This window comes from Cherax quadricarinatus, chromosome 4 (assembly GCF_038502225.1).
Source record: "Cherax quadricarinatus isolate ZL_2023a chromosome 4, ASM3850222v1, whole genome shotgun sequence".
NCBI lineage: Eukaryota > Metazoa > Arthropoda > Malacostraca > Decapoda > Parastacidae > Cherax > Cherax quadricarinatus.
In genome coordinates, this window is record NC_091295.1 from 42,708,742 (window position 1) to 42,727,036 (window position 18,295).

Consider the following 18,295-nt stretch of genomic DNA (forward strand, 5'->3'; position numbering starts at 1 on the left):
CGAGGTTCATGCTAGAAGAAAGACCAACGCTGTAACCACTCAGCCACAGAACTTACAGGTTGATGATTTATAATCAGCACATCTGTGAAAATATTGTATCAACGGCTCCAGCTGAGTCACCAACTGTTTTTTCTCACAGCCCCAGAAGCTTACATGATACCTCTAATCTCTTACTATTCCAGGCAAACAAATACATTGAAAGAATGTAACAGTCCATAATCATTCTTTACGAATCCCCGGATTGTTAACAGAGACTTTGAAAGGGATAATTATTATTATTATAATCAAAAGGAAGCGCTAAACTACAAGGGTTATACAGCGTTGAAAGGGACAAGAATTAGTTCTACCATAAGCCACAATTGGCTAAGTGCATGTATATTCTTTCCTTATCATACAATATATTTTTTAAAATTCATTGCATTGTTAGCAGTACTTGGCATTCCATCCAGGTCTTATAAATACACGAGAAATGAGATAAACAACTCAGTTGACTGAGTCCAGTAAATCAGTGTTCGTCGTGCAGTGCTGCAACTTTTTTTCGCTCATTAATATCACTCACTTAAAGGCAAGTCAAGAGGCAGGGCCAGGAGCTGAGAATCAAATTGTAACCGCATAAAGGTAAGTGTGTATAGGTAGGTACACCAGAAGTTCTTTCACGCTGCTCCCTGTTATAGGACAAACAGCACCAACGAATGTTGGGTCATTCACAGACTCTTAGCAGGTCATTTTTTCCCGACCGATGCAAAGGCAATATATTTCCCATTTAAGGAATTTATGTTAATATAGAGGTGATCTGCAGCTTTTAGTGCAGCAGATATTTCTTTAAGCTTAATTAAAACAAACACTATAATGTAGTGCTGTAAATTACACTTACAATAACAATACTGCAGTTAACGCGTTAAAACATTGAAAAATAGTATAATGTATTGAGGTATACAGGAATATATTAAGAAAAATAAGTGAATGAGTGGGACCATACATGACATTCAAAACACACACACACACACACACACACACACAACCCTCTCCAGTACCACCCATAGAAGGAACACAACCATAGCAATCCCAAAGCAACCAAACGACCTAACCCAAAACCCACTCACTGCACCCTCTGCCACCATCCCCCTCAGCACAAACCTCACCCCCACAGACACCCACAGTAACCCTCACATCCCCCTCTGCATAAACCCCACCCCCACAGTAACCCTCAGTAACCCTAAGTAACCCGCACATCCCCCTCAGCTCAAACCCCACCCCCACAGAAACCCACAGTAGCCCACACAATGTACCCTCTCCCCCCATCCCCCTAACCACAAACCCCACCCTCACAGTAACCCACAGGAACTCACACACTGTACCCTCTATCCCTATCCCCCTCACCACAACCCCCTCCCCCACTGTAACCCCCCATAGGCCCTCTTCCCCCATCCCCCTCACCACCACCCCCACCCCCACTGAAACCCTCCATAGGCCCTCTGCCCTTACACCCCACACCACAGGCCCCACCCCCACACCAACTCCCTATAGGCCCCCGCTCCCCCTAACCCACCTCTCTCCCCAGACCACAGTTATTGAAAAGAAGTTGAAGGTTTGGTACACGAACGCGGATGGAATAACGAATAAATGTGAGGAGTGGCACGAAAGAATTAAGTTGTCCCCAGACATCATAGCAGTTACAGAAACAAAACTCACTGGGATAATAACAGATGCAATCTTCCCATCTGGATATCAGATCCTGAGGAAGGATAGGAGCAGGGGGGAGGAGGGGTTGCACTACTAATAAAAAACCGGTGGGATTATCAAGAAATGGAAAGTATGGACGAGATTGGAGAAAGGGATTACATAGTAGGTGCAGTTCAGTCAGGGGAACACGAGGTAGTCATTGCAGTTATGTATAACCCACCACAGAACTGCAGGAGGCCAAGAGAGGAATATGATAAATGCAACAGAGCAATGGTGGACACTCTAGCTGAGGTGGCAAGAAGGGCCCACTCAAGTAGAGCGAAGTTACTAGTCATGGGCGACTTCAATCACAGGGAGATTGATTGGGAAAACCTGGAGCCACATGGGGGTCCCGAAACATGGAGAGCCAAGATGATGGATGTGGTGCTGGCAAATCTCATGCACCAACATGTTTGGGATACTACCAGAGAGAGAGGGAAGGATGAACCAGCAAGACTGGACCTCGTGTTCACCCTGAGTAGCTCAGACATTGAGCACATCACATATGAAAGGCCCCTTTCAGCTAGTGACCACGTAGTTATGAGCTTTGAATACATCGTGGAGCTAAAAGTGGAGAGGGTAACAGGAGTAGAAAGGGAAAAGCTAAATTATAAAAGGGGGGACTACACAGGAATGAGGGCCTTCCTGCAGGAGTTTCAGTGGGAACAGGAGTTGGTAGAAAAATCAGTAAACGAAATGATGGACTTTGTAACAACAAAATGCAAGGAGGCAGAGGAAAGGTTTATTCCCAAGGGCAACATAAATAATGGGAAGGGCAGAACAAGCCCCTGGTGTACCCGAAGGTGCAGGGAGGCAAAAACTAAGTGCTCTAGAGAATGGAAAAAGTACAGAAGGCAAATGACTCAGGAGAATAAAGAGATTAGTCGACGAGCCAGAAACGAGTATGCACAGATAAGAAGGGAGGCGCAGCAGCAGTATGAAAATGACATAGCATCGAAAGTCAGGTCTGACCCGAAACTACTCTACAGCCACATCAGGAGGAAGACAACAGTCAAGGACCAGGTAATCAGGCTGAGGAAAGAAGGTGGGGAGCTCACAAGAAACGACCAGGAGGTATGTGAGGAGCTCAACATGAGATTTCAGGAAGTATTTACAGTGGAGGCTGAAGGGACAATGGGAAGACAAAACAGTGGCGTACAGCAACAAGGGATATACCAACAAGTGTTGGATGAATTACACACAACTGAGGAGGAGGTGAGAAGCTCCTAAGTGACCTTGATACCTCAAAGGTGGTGGGACCGGACATCTCTCCGTGGGTCCTTAGAGAGGGAGCAGGGACACTACGTTTGCCACTAACCAAAATCTTCAACACTTCCCTTGAAACTGGGAAACTACCTGAAGTATGGAAGAAGGCAAATGTAGTCCCCATCTTTAAGAAGGGAGACAGAAATGAAGCACTAAATTATAGACCAGGGTCACTGACATGTATAGTATGCAAAGTCTTGGAAAAGATTATCAGGAGGAGAGTGGTGGGGCACCTGGAGCGGAACAAGATTATAAACGACAGCCAGCACGGATTCATGGAAGGTAAATCCTGTGTCGCAAACCTACTAGAGTTATATGACAAGGTAACTGAAGTAAGAAATGAGAGGGAGGGGTGGGTTGATTACATTTTCTTGGACCGCAAGAAGGCCTTCGACACAGATCCTCACAAGAGATTAGTACAGAAATAACAGAAAAAGGCACAATACCGTGACTGGAACGATACACAAATAACCCGCACATAAAAGAGAGAAGCTTACAAAGTCACACTGTGACAGTGTGACTTTGTAAATGGTCCAAGTCGGACTGAAACGTCTTCGTAAGCTTCTTTCTTTTATGTGCGGGTTATTTGTGTATTAGTACAGAAGCTAGAGGAACGGGCACGTATAACAGGAAGGGCACTGCAATGAATCAGGAAATACCTAACAGGGAGGCAACAGCGTGTCATGGTCCGTGATGAGGTATCACAGTGGGCGCCAGTGACGAGCGGGGTCCCACAGGGGTCAGTCCTGGGGCCAGTGCTATTCTTGGTATATGTGAACGACATGACGGAAGGGATAGACTCAGAAGTGTCCCTCTTTGCAGATGACGTGAAGTTAATGAGGAGAATTAAATCAGACGCGGACCAGACAGGTCTACAAAGAGACCTGGACAGGCTGGATGTGTGGTCCAGAAATTGGCTCCTAGAATTTAACCCCGCCAAATGCAAAGTCATGAAGATCGGAGGAGGGCAAAGAAGACTGCAGACAGAGTATAGGCTAGGTGGCCAAAGGCTGCAAACCTCACTCAAGGAGAAAGACCTAGGAGTGAGTATAATACCGAGTACATCGCCAGAAGCACACATTAACCAGATAACTGCTGCAGCATGTGGGCGCTAGGCAAACCTGAAAATAGCGTTCCGGTATCTCAGTAAGGAATCGTTCAAGACTATATACACTGTGTACGTCAGGCCCATACTGGAGTACGCAGCACCAGTTTGGAACCCACACCTGGTCAAACACGTCAAGAAATTAGAGAAAGTGCAAAGGTTTGCAACAAGGCTAGTTCCAGAGCTAAGGAGAATGTCCTATGAAGAAAGGTTAAGGGAAATTGGTCTGACAACACTGGAGGACAGGAGGGTCAGGGGAGACATGATAACGACATACAAAATACTGCGTGGAATAGACAAGGTGGACAGAGACAGGATGTTCCAGAGATGGGACACAGAAACAAGGGGTCACAATTGGAAGCTGAAGACTCAGATGAGTCAAAGGGATGTTAGGAAGTATTTCTTCAGTCATAGAGTAGTTAGGAAGTGGAACAGTCTGGCAAGCGATGTAGTGGAGTCAGGAACTATACATAGTTTTAAGACGAGGTATAATAAAGTTCATGGAGCAGGGGGAGAGAGGACCTAGTAGCGGCCGGTGAAGAGGCGGGGCCAGGAGCCGAGTCTCGACCCCTGCAACCACAATTAGGTGAGTACAATTAGGCGAGTACACACTTAACTTCACTTCTGCCTGTCGGCATCTCTTCATGGCCTTGAGGCAGTTTTGTCTGTGTGCCTTGCGGCATTGTTTCTGATTTCTCAGTTTACTTCACAAGTTCTCACTCACTGAGTGAGAGCAATTAGGTCATTTGAGGGAGTCTGAGTCTCTCAGATATTGTAGCATTGACCATCCCCCAGGATATGACCCACAACAGTCGACTCACACCCAGGTACCTATTTACTGCTAGGTAAACAGAGGCAACAGATGTGAGGAGACTTGCCCATACGTCTCGCCCTGCCAAGTAGCAGCCAGTGAAGAAGCGGGACCAGGAGCTATGACTCGACCCCTGCAACCACAATTAGGTGAGCACAACTAGGTGAGTACACACACACACACACACACACACACACACACACACACACACAAGATTATAAATGAAACAAGATTATAAATGAAAACCAGCATGGGTTCATGGAAGGCAAATCCTGTGTCACAAACCTTCTGGAGTTTTATGACAAGGTAACAGAAGTAAGACACGAGAGAGAGGGGTGGGTTGATTGCATTTTCCTGGACTGCAGGAAGGCCTTTAACACAGTTCCTCACAAGAGATTAGTGCAGAAGTTGGAGGATCAGGCGCATATAACAGGGAGGGCACTGCAATGGATCAGGGAATACCTGACAGGGAGGCAACAACGAGTCATGGTACGTGAAGAGGCATCACAGTGGGCGCCTGTGACGAGCGGGGTCCCACAGGGGTCAGTTCTAGGACCAGTGCTATTTTTGATATATGCGAACGACATGATGGAAGGAATAGACTCTGAAGTGTTCCTATTCGCAGATGATGTGAAGCTGATGAGAAGAATTAAATCGGATGAGGATGAGGCAGGACTGCAAAGAGACCTAGACAGGCTGGAAACGTGGTCCAGAAACTGGCTTCTCGAATTCAACCCTGCCAAATGCAGTCATGAAGATTGGGGAGGGGCAAAGAAGACCGCAGACAGAGTATAGGCTAGGTGGACAAAGACTACAGACCTCACTCAGGGAGAAAGATCTTGGGGTGACCATAACACCGAGCACGTCACCGGAGGCACACATCAACCAAATAACTGCTGCAGCATACGGGCACCTGGCAAACCTGAGAATAGCGTTCCGATACCTTAATAAGGAATCGTTCAAGACACTGTACACTGTGTATGTTAGGCCCATACTGGAGTATGCAGCACCAGTCTGGAACCCACACCTGGTCAAGCACGTCAAGAAGTTAGAGAAAGTACAAAGGTTTGCAACAAGGCTAGTTCCAGAGCTCAGGGGAATGTCGTACGAGGAAAGGTTGAGAGAAATCGGACTGACGACACTGGAGGACAGAAGGGTCAGAGGAGACATGATAACGACATACAAGATACTGCGGGGAATAGACAAGGTGGACAGAGACAGGATGTTCCAGAGAGGGGACACAGAAACAAGGGGTCACAATTGAAAGATGAAGACTCAGACGAGTCACAGGGACGTTAGGAAGTATTTCTTCAGAGTCGTCAGGAAGTGGAATAGCCTAGCGAGAGAAGTAGTGGAGGCAGGAACCATACATAGTTTTAAGAAGAGGTATGACAAAGCTCAGGAAACAGAGAGGGAGAGGACCTAGTAGCAATCAGTGAAGAGGCGGGGCCAGGAGCTGAGTCTCGACCCCTGCAACCACAATTAGGTGAGTACAATTAGGTGAGTACACACACACACACACACACACACACACACACACACACACACACACACACACATACACACATGACAAAGCTCAGGAAGCAGAGAGAGAGAGGATCCAGTAGCGATCAGTGAAGAGGCGGGGCCAGGAGCTGAGTCTCGACCCCTGCAACCACAATTAGGTGAGTACAATTAGGTGAGTACACACAGGAGACAGAGGGTACCCAAGAAAGACGGAGAGGTGGGGTACACCGTCAAGTGTTGGACACAATACATACAACCGAGGACGAAGTAGAGAGGCTGCTAAGCGAGCTAGATACCTCAAAGGTGATGGGACCGGATAACATCTCTCCATGGGTCCTGAGAGAGGAAGCAGAGGCGCTATGTGTACCACTACCAACAATCTTCAACACATCTATCGAAACAGGGCGACTACCTGAAGTATGGAAGAAAGCATAAGTAGTCCTAATTTATTAAAAAAAAGACAAACATGAAGCATTAAACTACAGATCAATGTCACTGACATGTATACAAAATCATAGAGAAGGTTATCAGGAGAAGAGTGGTGGAGCACCTAAGAAAGAATGAGCTTATCAACGACAGCCAGCACGGTTTCAGGGACTGGAAATCCTGTGTCACAAACTTACTGGAGTTCTATGACAGGATGACAGCAGTAAGACAAGAGAGAGAGCGGTGGGTAAATTGCATTTTCTTGAACTGTAAGAAGGTGTTTGAAGCAGTTCCACACATGACATTAGTGCAAAACCTGGAGGACCAGGCAGAGATAACAGGGAAGGCACTGCAATGGATCAGGGAATACCTGTCAGGAAGACAACAGCGTGAGCACCTTTGACAAACGGAGTTCCACAAGGATCATTCCTAGGACCGGTGCTGTTTCTAGTATTTGTGAACATGACGGAAGGAAAAGACTCAGAAGTGTTCCTGTTTGTAGATGATGTGAAGCTGAGGAGAATAATTCAATCGGACGAGGACCAGGCAGAACTACAAATGGGTCTGGACAGGCTGCATGCTTGGTCCAGCAACTGGCTCCTGGAGTTCAACATCACCAAATGCAAAGTCATGAAGATTGGGGAAGGGCAAAGAATATCGCAGACGGAGTACAGTCTAGGAGGGGCAGAGACTACAAACCTCACTCAAAGAAAAGGATTTTGGGGTGAGTATAACACCAGGCACATCTGAGGCGCACATCAACCAAATAACGGCTGCAGCATACGGGCGCCTAACAAATCTAAGAACTAAGAACAGCATTGTGACATCTTATTAAGGAATCGTTCAGTACCCTGTACACTGTGCACGTTACACCTATATTGGAGTATACAGCACCAGTTTGGAACCCACACCCAGCCAAGCACGTAAGGAAACTAGAGAAAGTGCAAAGGTTTGAAACAAGACTAATCCTGGAGCTAAGGGGCATGTCTAAAGGAAAGAGGTTAAGGGAAATCGCCCTGAGGTAGATGTCGTTTTGATAAGGACCTGCCTCGTATGGGCCAGTAGGCCTTCTGCAGTGTTCCTACATTCTTATGTTCTAAAGGGATGTTAGGAAGTATTTCTTTAGTCACAGAGTGGTCAGGAAGTGAAACAGTCTAAGAAGTGATGTAGTGAAGGCAGGATCCATACATAGATTTAGGAAGAGATATGATAAAGCTCATGGAGCAGGAAGAATGACTTAGTAGCGACCAGTGAAGAGGCGGGGCCAGGTTCTGTGAATCGATCCCTGCAACCACAATTAGGTGAGTACAACTAGGTGAACACACACACACACACACACACACACACACACACACACACACACACACACACACACACACACACACACACACACACACACACATATATATACACACATACACACAGCTGCACCCCACCTAATAAACCTGACACTTGGTGGCTCTAGCATCCTCATTAATTTGAAACACTTGTATGTATGTATGTATAATGTTCGCCAAGACCGTAGTCCTGGCACGGGTCTCAATCTTGCGATGACCCGTCTCTGGCTCCCGAGGGAGAAAGGTTTCTACAATGATGCGACATATGCTGTTCAAGCACTCTTCTGGTAAGTTCAACTGGTGCATCTCATAAGCGACAACACCGTATGTACTCCTAACTATGGACACTAGTGAGGAGGAGGATATGTCGTTATCACAGGCAACAGCTTGTCTGGTTCGTTGACTCCATGGTACACTAGTGTGGCCGCAGTCATCTCTGGTTCCTCTTCGGGAGGGAATATCACTCCTAGTTGCCTGCGGAGTGTCTCAGTAACTTCGCACTCCAGAAGATAGTGTGTTAGGGGCCGCTGGACAACGTGCTGACAGTACTGGCACATCTCCTCAGCCTTGTCTACCATCATCTTGGCTGTGGGAAAGCCCAAACGAAGCCGATGGATGGCGGTACACTGCGCTCTGGACCAGCTTCTATCATATGGAGGCGGTTCTCCCTGAGTCGCTGCTCGGTACCACTGTTGAGATGGGGTATCACCTAAGACCTCCCCCATAAGTTTCATGGCTCTGGCAGCCACCAGTTTGGTCTGTCGTAGGCTGATTGGGACAGTAATCCCAACATGTGGATAGTCTGTTGCTGCCTTGGCTGCATCATCTGCCGCCTCATTTCCCCGGATGCCAGCATGGCTGGGGATCAAGTTCAATGTCGATCTGTTACCCTGAACTTCTAAGGCTGTCATTATGCTCAGGATCGATGTGATGAGGTGAACATTGTCCTGTGGTTGAGGATGGGAGAGGGCATTGATTGCAGACGTGGAATCAACATGTATGACAGGTCGGAGTCGATGTCGTAGGGCATGTGATAATGCCTGCTGAATCGCCACCAGCTCAGCTTGAAGGATCGTGCAGTGGTCAGGGAGTCGCCAGCCTTGTGTGTGACCATTGTGGTACAGTCCAGCTGCTGCTCTCTTCCTGTCAGGGTCGACAGAACCATCTGTGAAATACACTGCACATGTGCCTCCCTCTGCCAGTGCCATGCTTGTCTCAGCATGATTGCTGAGAGTGACTTGACTGCAGAGACGCTTAGAGATGGGTAGCTGCATGATGCAAACATCGGCTGGGTCTGGGCGCCAGGGAGGTGGTGGATGGTACCCAGCAACAGGAAGGTCACAACTCTTCTCAAGGAGTAGTTGTATAGGCAGCAGCTTCCGCCCAGCAGCACAAAACGAACGAATCCAGGAGTAGTCCGTGAAGAGTGTGGGATCTTGTGCCATGGTTGTCAATATCCGTCTCCTTAGTGGGGTACCTTGCTGCCTGTGCAGAATCGTGGCCACTTTGCAGGCGTTTATGTATCTTACTCTGTCAGCCAAGGAAGGAAGCCGGGCCTCAGATCTGAGACATACTGTGTTGGTCCAGATGGGGGCCCCAAGCATAGTTCTTATCGCCTGATTTTGTACGACCTCCACTCTTTGCCTGCTCTGCGGGAAGAGATGAGCTAACGCCGGTGCACCGTAGTCAATAAGCGAGCGTATAGCTTGTATATAGTACAAGCGAAGTACATCTTTGCTTGCCCCTGCACGGTGCCTCGTCATGGCTCTCATGGCGTTGAGTCTGAGTAGAGCACGTGACCTGACATACTCGGCCTGTTTCTGAAAGGTCAGCTTTTTATCAATGTAGATTCCTAAATACAGGTAGGAGCCTGTCCACTCAAGTTCTATATCCTGAATACGTAATCTATTCACAGGATCTGGTCCCTTGAACATCATTGCAAGAGATTTCTCGGCCGAGATCTTGAGGCCTAGTTCCTTGCAAGACTGCGTAATTAGGTCCAAAGCTCTCTGAGCCTGTCGTTCTAAATTGCCTTTCCCATTCACTACGAGTGCAAGATCATCAGCATCGCTGAGGAGCTGTGTACCACTATGAAAGGGAAGGCTCACAAGTTCCTGCATAAGGATGTTAAACAGGGTAGGACTGAGCACACCTCCTTGTGGCGTACCGTTTTCCAGGGATTTAAAGGAAGAGTAGTGTCCCTGAAAGCTGGCACAGGCCTGCTTGCCCCTAAGGTAGGACTCTATCCAGGCCAGGAGGCGTCCTTTGATTCCCTTCCGAGCTAGTATTGCCAGAATTGCTGTGGGGCTGGCTAGCTCAAATGCCTTTTCAAGGTCGAGGTAGACGACAATACTAGGTTTTCTGTTACTGTCAGCAATCTGGCTTAGTAGAGTGGTTATGCACTCTGCTGTACCCACTCCTTTGGTGAAGCCAAATATGTGATGATGAGAGGGTCCAAGTTTCCATAGGAGGCGGTTTAACACCATCCTCTCAGCAGTCTTGGCTAAGCAGCTGGTCAGCGATATGGGTCTCATACTGCCTGGGTCCTTGGGCTTTGGAATTGGTACGATGGTAGCTTTCTTCCAAGCTGCTGGGAGTGTCCTGGCCCTCCACGGCTTGTTAATGACGTCTAGTATGGCCTCCCATCCACTCTGCCCAGCCCGTGCAATCATGGAGTATGTAACACCATCGATGCTCGGGTCAGTGTCACCTGTGTTCTTAATGGCACGTCGGAGTTCCAAGTCCGTGAGTTCTTCATCAGTCACATCTTCCGACTCACATGCAGCTTGTATCGTTAGCTGGCGCTGTGGCAGAAGATCCGTCTGTATATTCCGGATGTCCTGTGGGAGCTGAGTGGATGCTCCCCTGGAAGTGAAAAGCTCCACTAGTTTCTCAGCTTCCTGGGATGGGTTCGGGTGTGCTGGTGGCCTCGGCTTGCTCTTGCCATTTGCTATGTTGAGTTTGCCCCATATCTCAGATAAGGTGGTGTGATGCCCGAATGTTGAGCACCACTCCAGCCATTTCTCAGTTTTTACTCTGAGAGAGACTCTGCGGGCATGCTGCAAAATGGCTCTCAGAGTATTCCTGTTCTTTGCCGTAGAGTTACGCCTGTATAGCTTCCTAAAAGAGTTGATGCGGTGGTTCTGCTCCCGCACCTCGTCGTTGTAGAACCACCAGTCTCTTTTGTGAGTGCGTCCTGCGGACTTCTTTGGAATTGCGCACTCTGCTGCCTGGATGAGAACAGTGATTAGCTCCTGTTCAGCTGTATCACAGTCTTCAGAGAGAGAGTATGTGGACCACCAGTCATGAAGATAATCCTGGAACACCTTCCAGTTGGCCCTCTTTACGTCCCATCTAGGAGGCAGCACAACTGTGGGAGGCCTGTTGATGTTGAAGGTGGTGATCACTGCAAAGTGGTCACTGACAAGGTGAGGATGAGTTTCCCATGTGGCTCCTGCTGCGAGTTGTCTTGACCCGAAGGTAAGGTCGAGGCAGCCACCCAACAGGTGTGTGGGGTCTCCATTGTTTAACAACTTTACCTCTGGAATATCGTGTAGGAGCATTGCTATGTGTCTGCCAGCAGCATTGGTTGCTGAGTGAGAGTGCAGCATTGGGTGATGTGCGTTGAAATCTCCACCCACAATAATACACTCGGTGCGTGCTAGTGCGAGGAGCTCTGCAATGTCAAGGGTGTCTTGGGTTCTTGTAGATGTTATAGATGGTAATGGGCGCCCCAGGTATGTGCACAAGGATGGCCTGTACCTCGACATCCTTCCCACAGTCCACTGGGTTGGCTATAACCTCGTGAGATATTGTATTGGATACAAATACAGCTGTGCCTCTGCAGTGAATGCCCGGGTCCGTGTGCCGAAAATACCCAGCAAAACCGGGTAGTCTTGGGCACATAGTCGGGACAGTCAGTTTCTTGTAGCAAGACGATATCAACCCGATCCCGAATTACTGCCTCCAGCAGGAGGTGCTGTTTGCCCCTCAGACCCTGAATGTTCCACTGTAGGACCTTGAGGGTGTGATTTGGTACTGAGGTTATTCCATCGATGTTGTTTCCTGAGCTGGAGACTGAGTCCTGCCCGCTCTGAGAACCTGCAAATTCATGGCATCCACTGTCTCCTCTTCGGTCAGAAAGCACACTCTCAGGAGCGTACTGACCATCTGCCGGAATGCGCTCTGTTGCTCCGTGGAGTTGATTGTGCTGCAAATAAGATCTGTGAACACCTTGATGAGTGCTACGAGATCCTCCCTGGTGAGGGCCTGCTTTGGAGTTGGGTTCGAAAGAGTGGATATTATCTGGGTTGTTGTGGTCTGTAGGGACTGCTGAGGGTTGGATTTCTTTATTGTATGCACCGTGGTCTGTTGCTGTATACCAGGTTGGGTAGCCGGGAACTCCTGGTGAGGTGCCAGTTGAGTCTGCAAAGTGCCTGTGCCGGGTAAGGAGTGCCTGCGTTGTCGTGCAATGGCCGGTGGGGGCTCGTTTAGTGCCGCCTGCTGATCGCATTGACCAGATGCACCCTGTTGACGCCTCCTGTTCCTCTTGTTTCTGTTTCTTCGTTGAGGTAGGGGTGCAGGAGGTTCTTGACCTTGACGCCTGGTTGAGGCTTCTAGGGTTGGGAATTCCTGGGCATTGACTTGGGTTAGCTGCTGAGAGATCTGCGGTATGGCAGGGTTCTCTGCACCCATCGTTTGCTGAGAGTGATGATCCGTCGTAGCCTGTTGCCGAGTTTTTGGCGTCTTCCAGACTTCTTGAATTCTGGCGAGCCTCTTGGGGCATCGAGGATTCCAGGCATGGTGTTTCTGCCTGCAGTTCGGGCATTGTGGAGTGGGTGGCGATGCATTTTTCAGCTTGGCGATGCATTCCTCGGTAGGGTGGTGCTGGCTGCAGACACCGCAGATTACTCTGTTTGGACAGAGTGCACCCAGGTGTCCATAACGCTGACACTTGAAACAGCGAACTGGTTCTGCTGTGAAGGTCCTGACATCGTACCTGCCCCAAGAACCGAGGTCCAGCTGGGATGGCAGTGGTCTTACATGCTGAATGAGGACCTGTCGGGTTGGTGCATTGCCTGCCGTCTTTGCCTTGAGACGTTGAGCTGACACCACACTGGGGTGAGCTGATACTGCCTCGATGGGCATCATCAGCGGGTATCGCATCACTACACCCTTGGTGATCTTCTGCCGAGAGTCCAGTTCCTCCAGGGTGAATGAGCGATCTGTCTCCATGACTCTCTTCAAGGTGGTATACATTTCCTTGTTGAGAGGAGTCAATATTGGTTCTCCCCTCAAGTTGAACCATATCTTGAACTTCAGGTTGTGTCGTGATTCCAGGTATGAAACAACCCCATAGTGGGTTCTGTGGTCCCCGTAAGACTTCACCTTGAATTTGCCAGGTCGGTTGAGCTGGTTTGCCTGCTCCTTGGACGGATGGCGCTTCTTCTTGTTGTCCACAGTGTTCCATCCCTCTTGGTTTTCGGGGGGTGGGGTGTTTATTTCCGCACCTGTTTCTATTGTCGCTGGCTCCATGGTTGGGACTGTCAGATCTGCTACAATGTGAGCAGGATCTTCCTCTTCCTCTCGCAACTTCTTCGCTAGAATTTCGTCCCACATTTCCAAATCTGAGTCCTCCGTCGTGTTCATGGAGCATCGTGACCTCTTCTTTTCGGCAGAAGCCATGTGCCTATCTTGTGATAAGGTAGTGAACTCCGTGAACTGAGTGTGTGTCAATGGATTGTCGTAATACGATTGTCTCACGATTGACTTGCTAGTTCCCTCACACTTTATAGCTCCAAAACACTTGCTACCTCCACTTATACCCTCAATAACCCACCACAGGTATGGAGCTGAGGAACATATTAGGTAGAAGTGTTTACCTTGGCCCCGGCAGTTCCAAGATGGACGTTATCAATGAAGTCGTCAAAAAGCCCGTAAGTTGTTCCTCTTTGTTATTATTTAGGAAAAATAACATGTGATTGCAATTTTTAAAAAAAAAATCAGTAAGAAAATAACAAAAATACGCGAGTGCTTTAATGTGTTTATTCATATTTTCAGAGGATTTTTTTCTTATTATATAATGTTGTAAATGTCTGTGAATGTCTCAGTGTGACGCAAGATTTATACCGAGAGGTGCATGCCTCTGTGTATATACACAAAAGCATGCACAGTTGACATGTAGCGTTAATGGCCCACGTGCAGTCGATAGGCCACAAATCCCATTAACAATGTTCTGGACACTGGAACCCTGACTAGTTACAAACTACTCAGCACGAACAGTTGACCATGGATCACCAAGTAAATAGTATTATTAATGGTGGTATAACTTGGACTACACTGTAGATAATGCTCAGCAGGTAGCTGCAATATAGACCGTAAAGTCTTCTCCTATCTGCCTTTTATCTCTACTCATATGTTCCTTGAAAAGCTTGCAGTACTATGAAGTTACAACTCCAAGGCCACTTCTTTCAGATGAATGACGTAATTTTTTTTTAAATGAAATTACGTGTTTGATCTCTTTGTGAAATTATCTTCTGCGACATACAGTTTGTTTCACTTTTAAAGGCACTTATGTTGAAGAATTGTTTGCTGGTGTGTGTGTGCTTCGATGAGTGCCAAGTTACCACTTGTATTATAGATCCTCCCATGATAAAGAGGCTGTACGTTTGTGTGTGTGTGTGTGTGTGTGTGTGTGTGTGTGTGTGTGCAAAGCAAAAGAGTACATACATGATATATAACACATAATACGAAATAACCTCCATCCCTTGATATTCTCCCACTGACAGGGTCAAGATAAAGCCTTCTATGTGTTGGATATTAGAGAGGTGGTGGAGACGGTGAAGCTGTGGCGACAACTGCTGCCTAGAGTTGATATCTTCTACGGTAGGTCTTTATAAAAGTATGATGAGTGTTTATACAAATATTTACAACTTTATACAAGGAGTTTAACAATCGTTTGTGTCTTCTTCCACATGTCTGTATCATCATACCTTGTACAACCCTGTGGTGTTACCTGCAGCAGTGAAATGCAACAATGAACCAGTGGTGTTAGGGTTGTTGACGGCTCTGGGGACTGGCTTCGATTGCGCCTCCCAGGTGAGTGGTCTACTTGGGGGACCTCCACTCATTCTAGGTGTCACCCGTCTGGGGAGTCTACTCTTCTAGTCTCCGCGGGGCTCCCTTGTGCTTCCCAGCGACATGTTACTCTCATACGAGTTTTTATTTTTATATTTTTGTGGGAGGAATGCTAAGCCCATAGGATTATACAGTGCATATGGGGAATTGGAAGGTATTTGGGCTCAAATCAGGGAACCAGAGCACAGATCAAATTCCCTAGATCAAGACACCCTCACCAACGCCAAGGAGGTAGTGATGGTGTAAAGGTGACCTGCACAATTGATGGTCCTGGCGTAGTTGATGGTCATTAAACGTAATAAACCAACCAACCAGCCAAGTATTGTAGGTAAACATTCAAGCTTGTTAGTTATCCAGGAAACTCTTGACAAAAATCATGGTTGAGTTACCCAGCAATAAAAATTAATTAATCTCTTGTACATCACCATTATAAAAATTAAAATTAATGAATTGAACAGACTAGACTTATATTTCTGAATAGGAGGGTGCAATGTATATATATATATATATATATATATATATATATATATATATATATATATATATATATAGAATTTCACTGTGTTTGTTTAGTACTAAATTATTGTAAACAAATCTAAAATATATTTAGTTGGGTTAGGCTAAAATAGATTGTTCTTGTTATAATAAAGTTAGGTAAGTTTTCTAAGTTCCTTTTGGTGCAAAATTATAAATTTTTACATCAACATTAATGAAAAAAAAATATATCTTTAAGCGTATAAGAGAAAATTTTAGAAAGGATTTAATTTTAAATGAGTTCTTGCTAATTGACCAGTTTTGCATATTCGGCACGACATATATATATATATATATATATGTATATATATATATGTATATATATATGTATATATATATATATATATATATATATATATATATATATATATATAATGTGTATACATATATATTCAAAATATTGTTCACCTAGTTTGTGATTCCTGTAATTGTTTGTACCAATCGGGATGACTCAGTCAGAGATGGAGCAGGTGTTGGAGCTTGGAGCGCAGTCATCTAGGATCATCTGTGCTAACCCCTACAAGCTTCCCTCACACCTTCGTCTCGCTCAAGCTCGTCACGTCTCCCTGATGACCTTCGACAGCGAAACGGAACTACATAAGATCAAGGCTAACTATCCAGAGGCACAGTATGTTTTCTTCATCTGTTAATTAATTAGAATAATTAAGCATCTGCTGATATTTTCTTAATACTTTCTTTAATTTAGAAATCTTATGAGTGGTTAGACAACTTCGCAACATTCAGAGACGGGACGCTGAACATCTAGCAGGCATCAGAGACCGAGTTATTTCAGCGTGGACCAAATTGATTTTTGGTCTTCGACGTTCTATCGAATGTGAGAATTGTAATATCTATAAAATGATTCATGGACACCGGTTATCCAGACTGGAATTTTGGTTGGGAAATACAGTGCCTACAATATGAAATCCGTATAGGAATGTTCTGTGGCAGTGGATGGTGATGTCTGTGGTGGCAGTGAATGGTAATGTCTGTGCCAGTGAATGATGTCTGTGCCAGTGAATGGTGATGCCTGTGCCAGTGGATGGTGATGTCTATGCCAGTGGATGGTGATGTCTGTGCCAGTGAATGATGTCTGTGGCAATGGATGGTGATGTCTGTGGCAGTGGATGGTGATGTCTGTGGCAGTGGATGGTGATGTCTGTGGCAGTGGATGTTGTTACAAAATACAATATCTGTTAAGTAAAGATATCTCCAGAGAATACTAAAAGGTCAACTCATTGATTCCCCTCTAGTATCTAGCCTGGTTTTCTAACAGCATTTGTTAACAATTTGTCAGAGTATTTTCTAGTCCAGTTATCCCTTAAAATATGTTGCTTCTCAGTAGCGCTTTGGGATTACAACTGGATGAATACAAACCAACTACATAAAAGTAGAGATCTATAATAACAATGGTGTCTTGACGCCAATCTTTACAGTTAATGTAAATTGAATAATGAAGGAGATAAGTTCCTACATATAATTATATGGCGCCTTGGGGACATCTTTTAAGATAATGTTCATTTTTTAATATGTACCCTCTACTGCCTAGATATAATGAGATGTAATCATGAAAACAAGAGCAATATTGTGTAAGTGTGTGTGTTTGTGTGAGTATGTTTGTGTAAGTGCTCGGTATGTGCTCAGATGGACTCGATTTAGAATGTGATTGACAACAAGTCCCTAAATAAGCTTCTAGACCATCTAGGCAATCAGAGAGAGAGAGGGAGAGAGAGAGAAGCGAGAAGCAGGCCTGCAGATCCGACGTCAAGTTACTGGAACCAGCACATCTTGCACAAACTGCTTAACAAGCAGGCAGTTAGCAAGTGCTGACAGCCGGTTATAACTCTTCAATACTGAGTAGAAAAAGAGATGAAGTTTCTACATCCAGTCTACATACAAAAGCTAATTATAAAAGACAAAAAATATAAAGCATAAAATTTTACTTTTAGCTACTAACGAAAACATCAGGAATATAAAATTAATGAAAAGAATATAGTATACGAAAATTTTACTGCGTTCTTTCTCTGAGGTCGCAATAAATGGTGATGTCTGTGGCAGGGGATGATGATGTCTTTAGCAGTAAGTGACGTCTGTGCAGTTCCCGGAAGACATCTATTGAATAAATGAACACAAATATTTTCTTCTTTGAGTTATTTAATTTTGGTGGGAAACTGGCAGTGTGTTCCAATATATATTAGATTTTCATTAAAGTTTTATTATATTTTCCCAGCTCAGTGACAATGTAAGAAAACTACTGCTGAATATTTCCCAATTCATATCACCTGGAGATATTTTCTTTAATAATAACAGTTGAAGCCTCTGTGTTTCATCATATATATATATATATATATATATATATATATATATATATATATATATATATATATATATATATATATATATATGCAAGGAATTCGCGAGAGCATGCGAAATATACACAAACACTGATCT

General features: G+C 45.7%; 1 protein-coding gene across 4 annotated transcripts in view; it reads left to right on the forward strand.

Moving 5' to 3' along the window:
- Positions 1-485: 485 nt before the first annotated feature.
- The window catches only part of LOC128706390 (ornithine decarboxylase), a 32,207-nt gene continuing 14,397 nt past the window's right edge, over positions 486-18,295 (forward strand). Inside the window, exons 1-5 of one of the 4 annotated variants that reach the window (XM_070096214.1) lie at positions 486-565; positions 14,018-14,109; positions 14,962-15,058; positions 15,195-15,271; positions 16,300-16,472. In XM_070096214.1, the coding sequence (XP_069952315.1) occupies positions 14,020-14,109; positions 14,962-15,058; positions 15,195-15,271; positions 16,300-16,472 (437 nt within the window). In that variant the 5' untranslated portion in view covers positions 486-565; positions 14,018-14,019. Of the gene's footprint in view, positions 633-14,017; positions 14,110-14,961; positions 15,059-15,194; positions 15,272-16,299; positions 16,473-18,295 lie in introns of all 4 variants that reach the window. The other 3 variants (XM_070096204.1, XM_070096224.1, XM_070096221.1) reach the window with 3 other exon arrangements.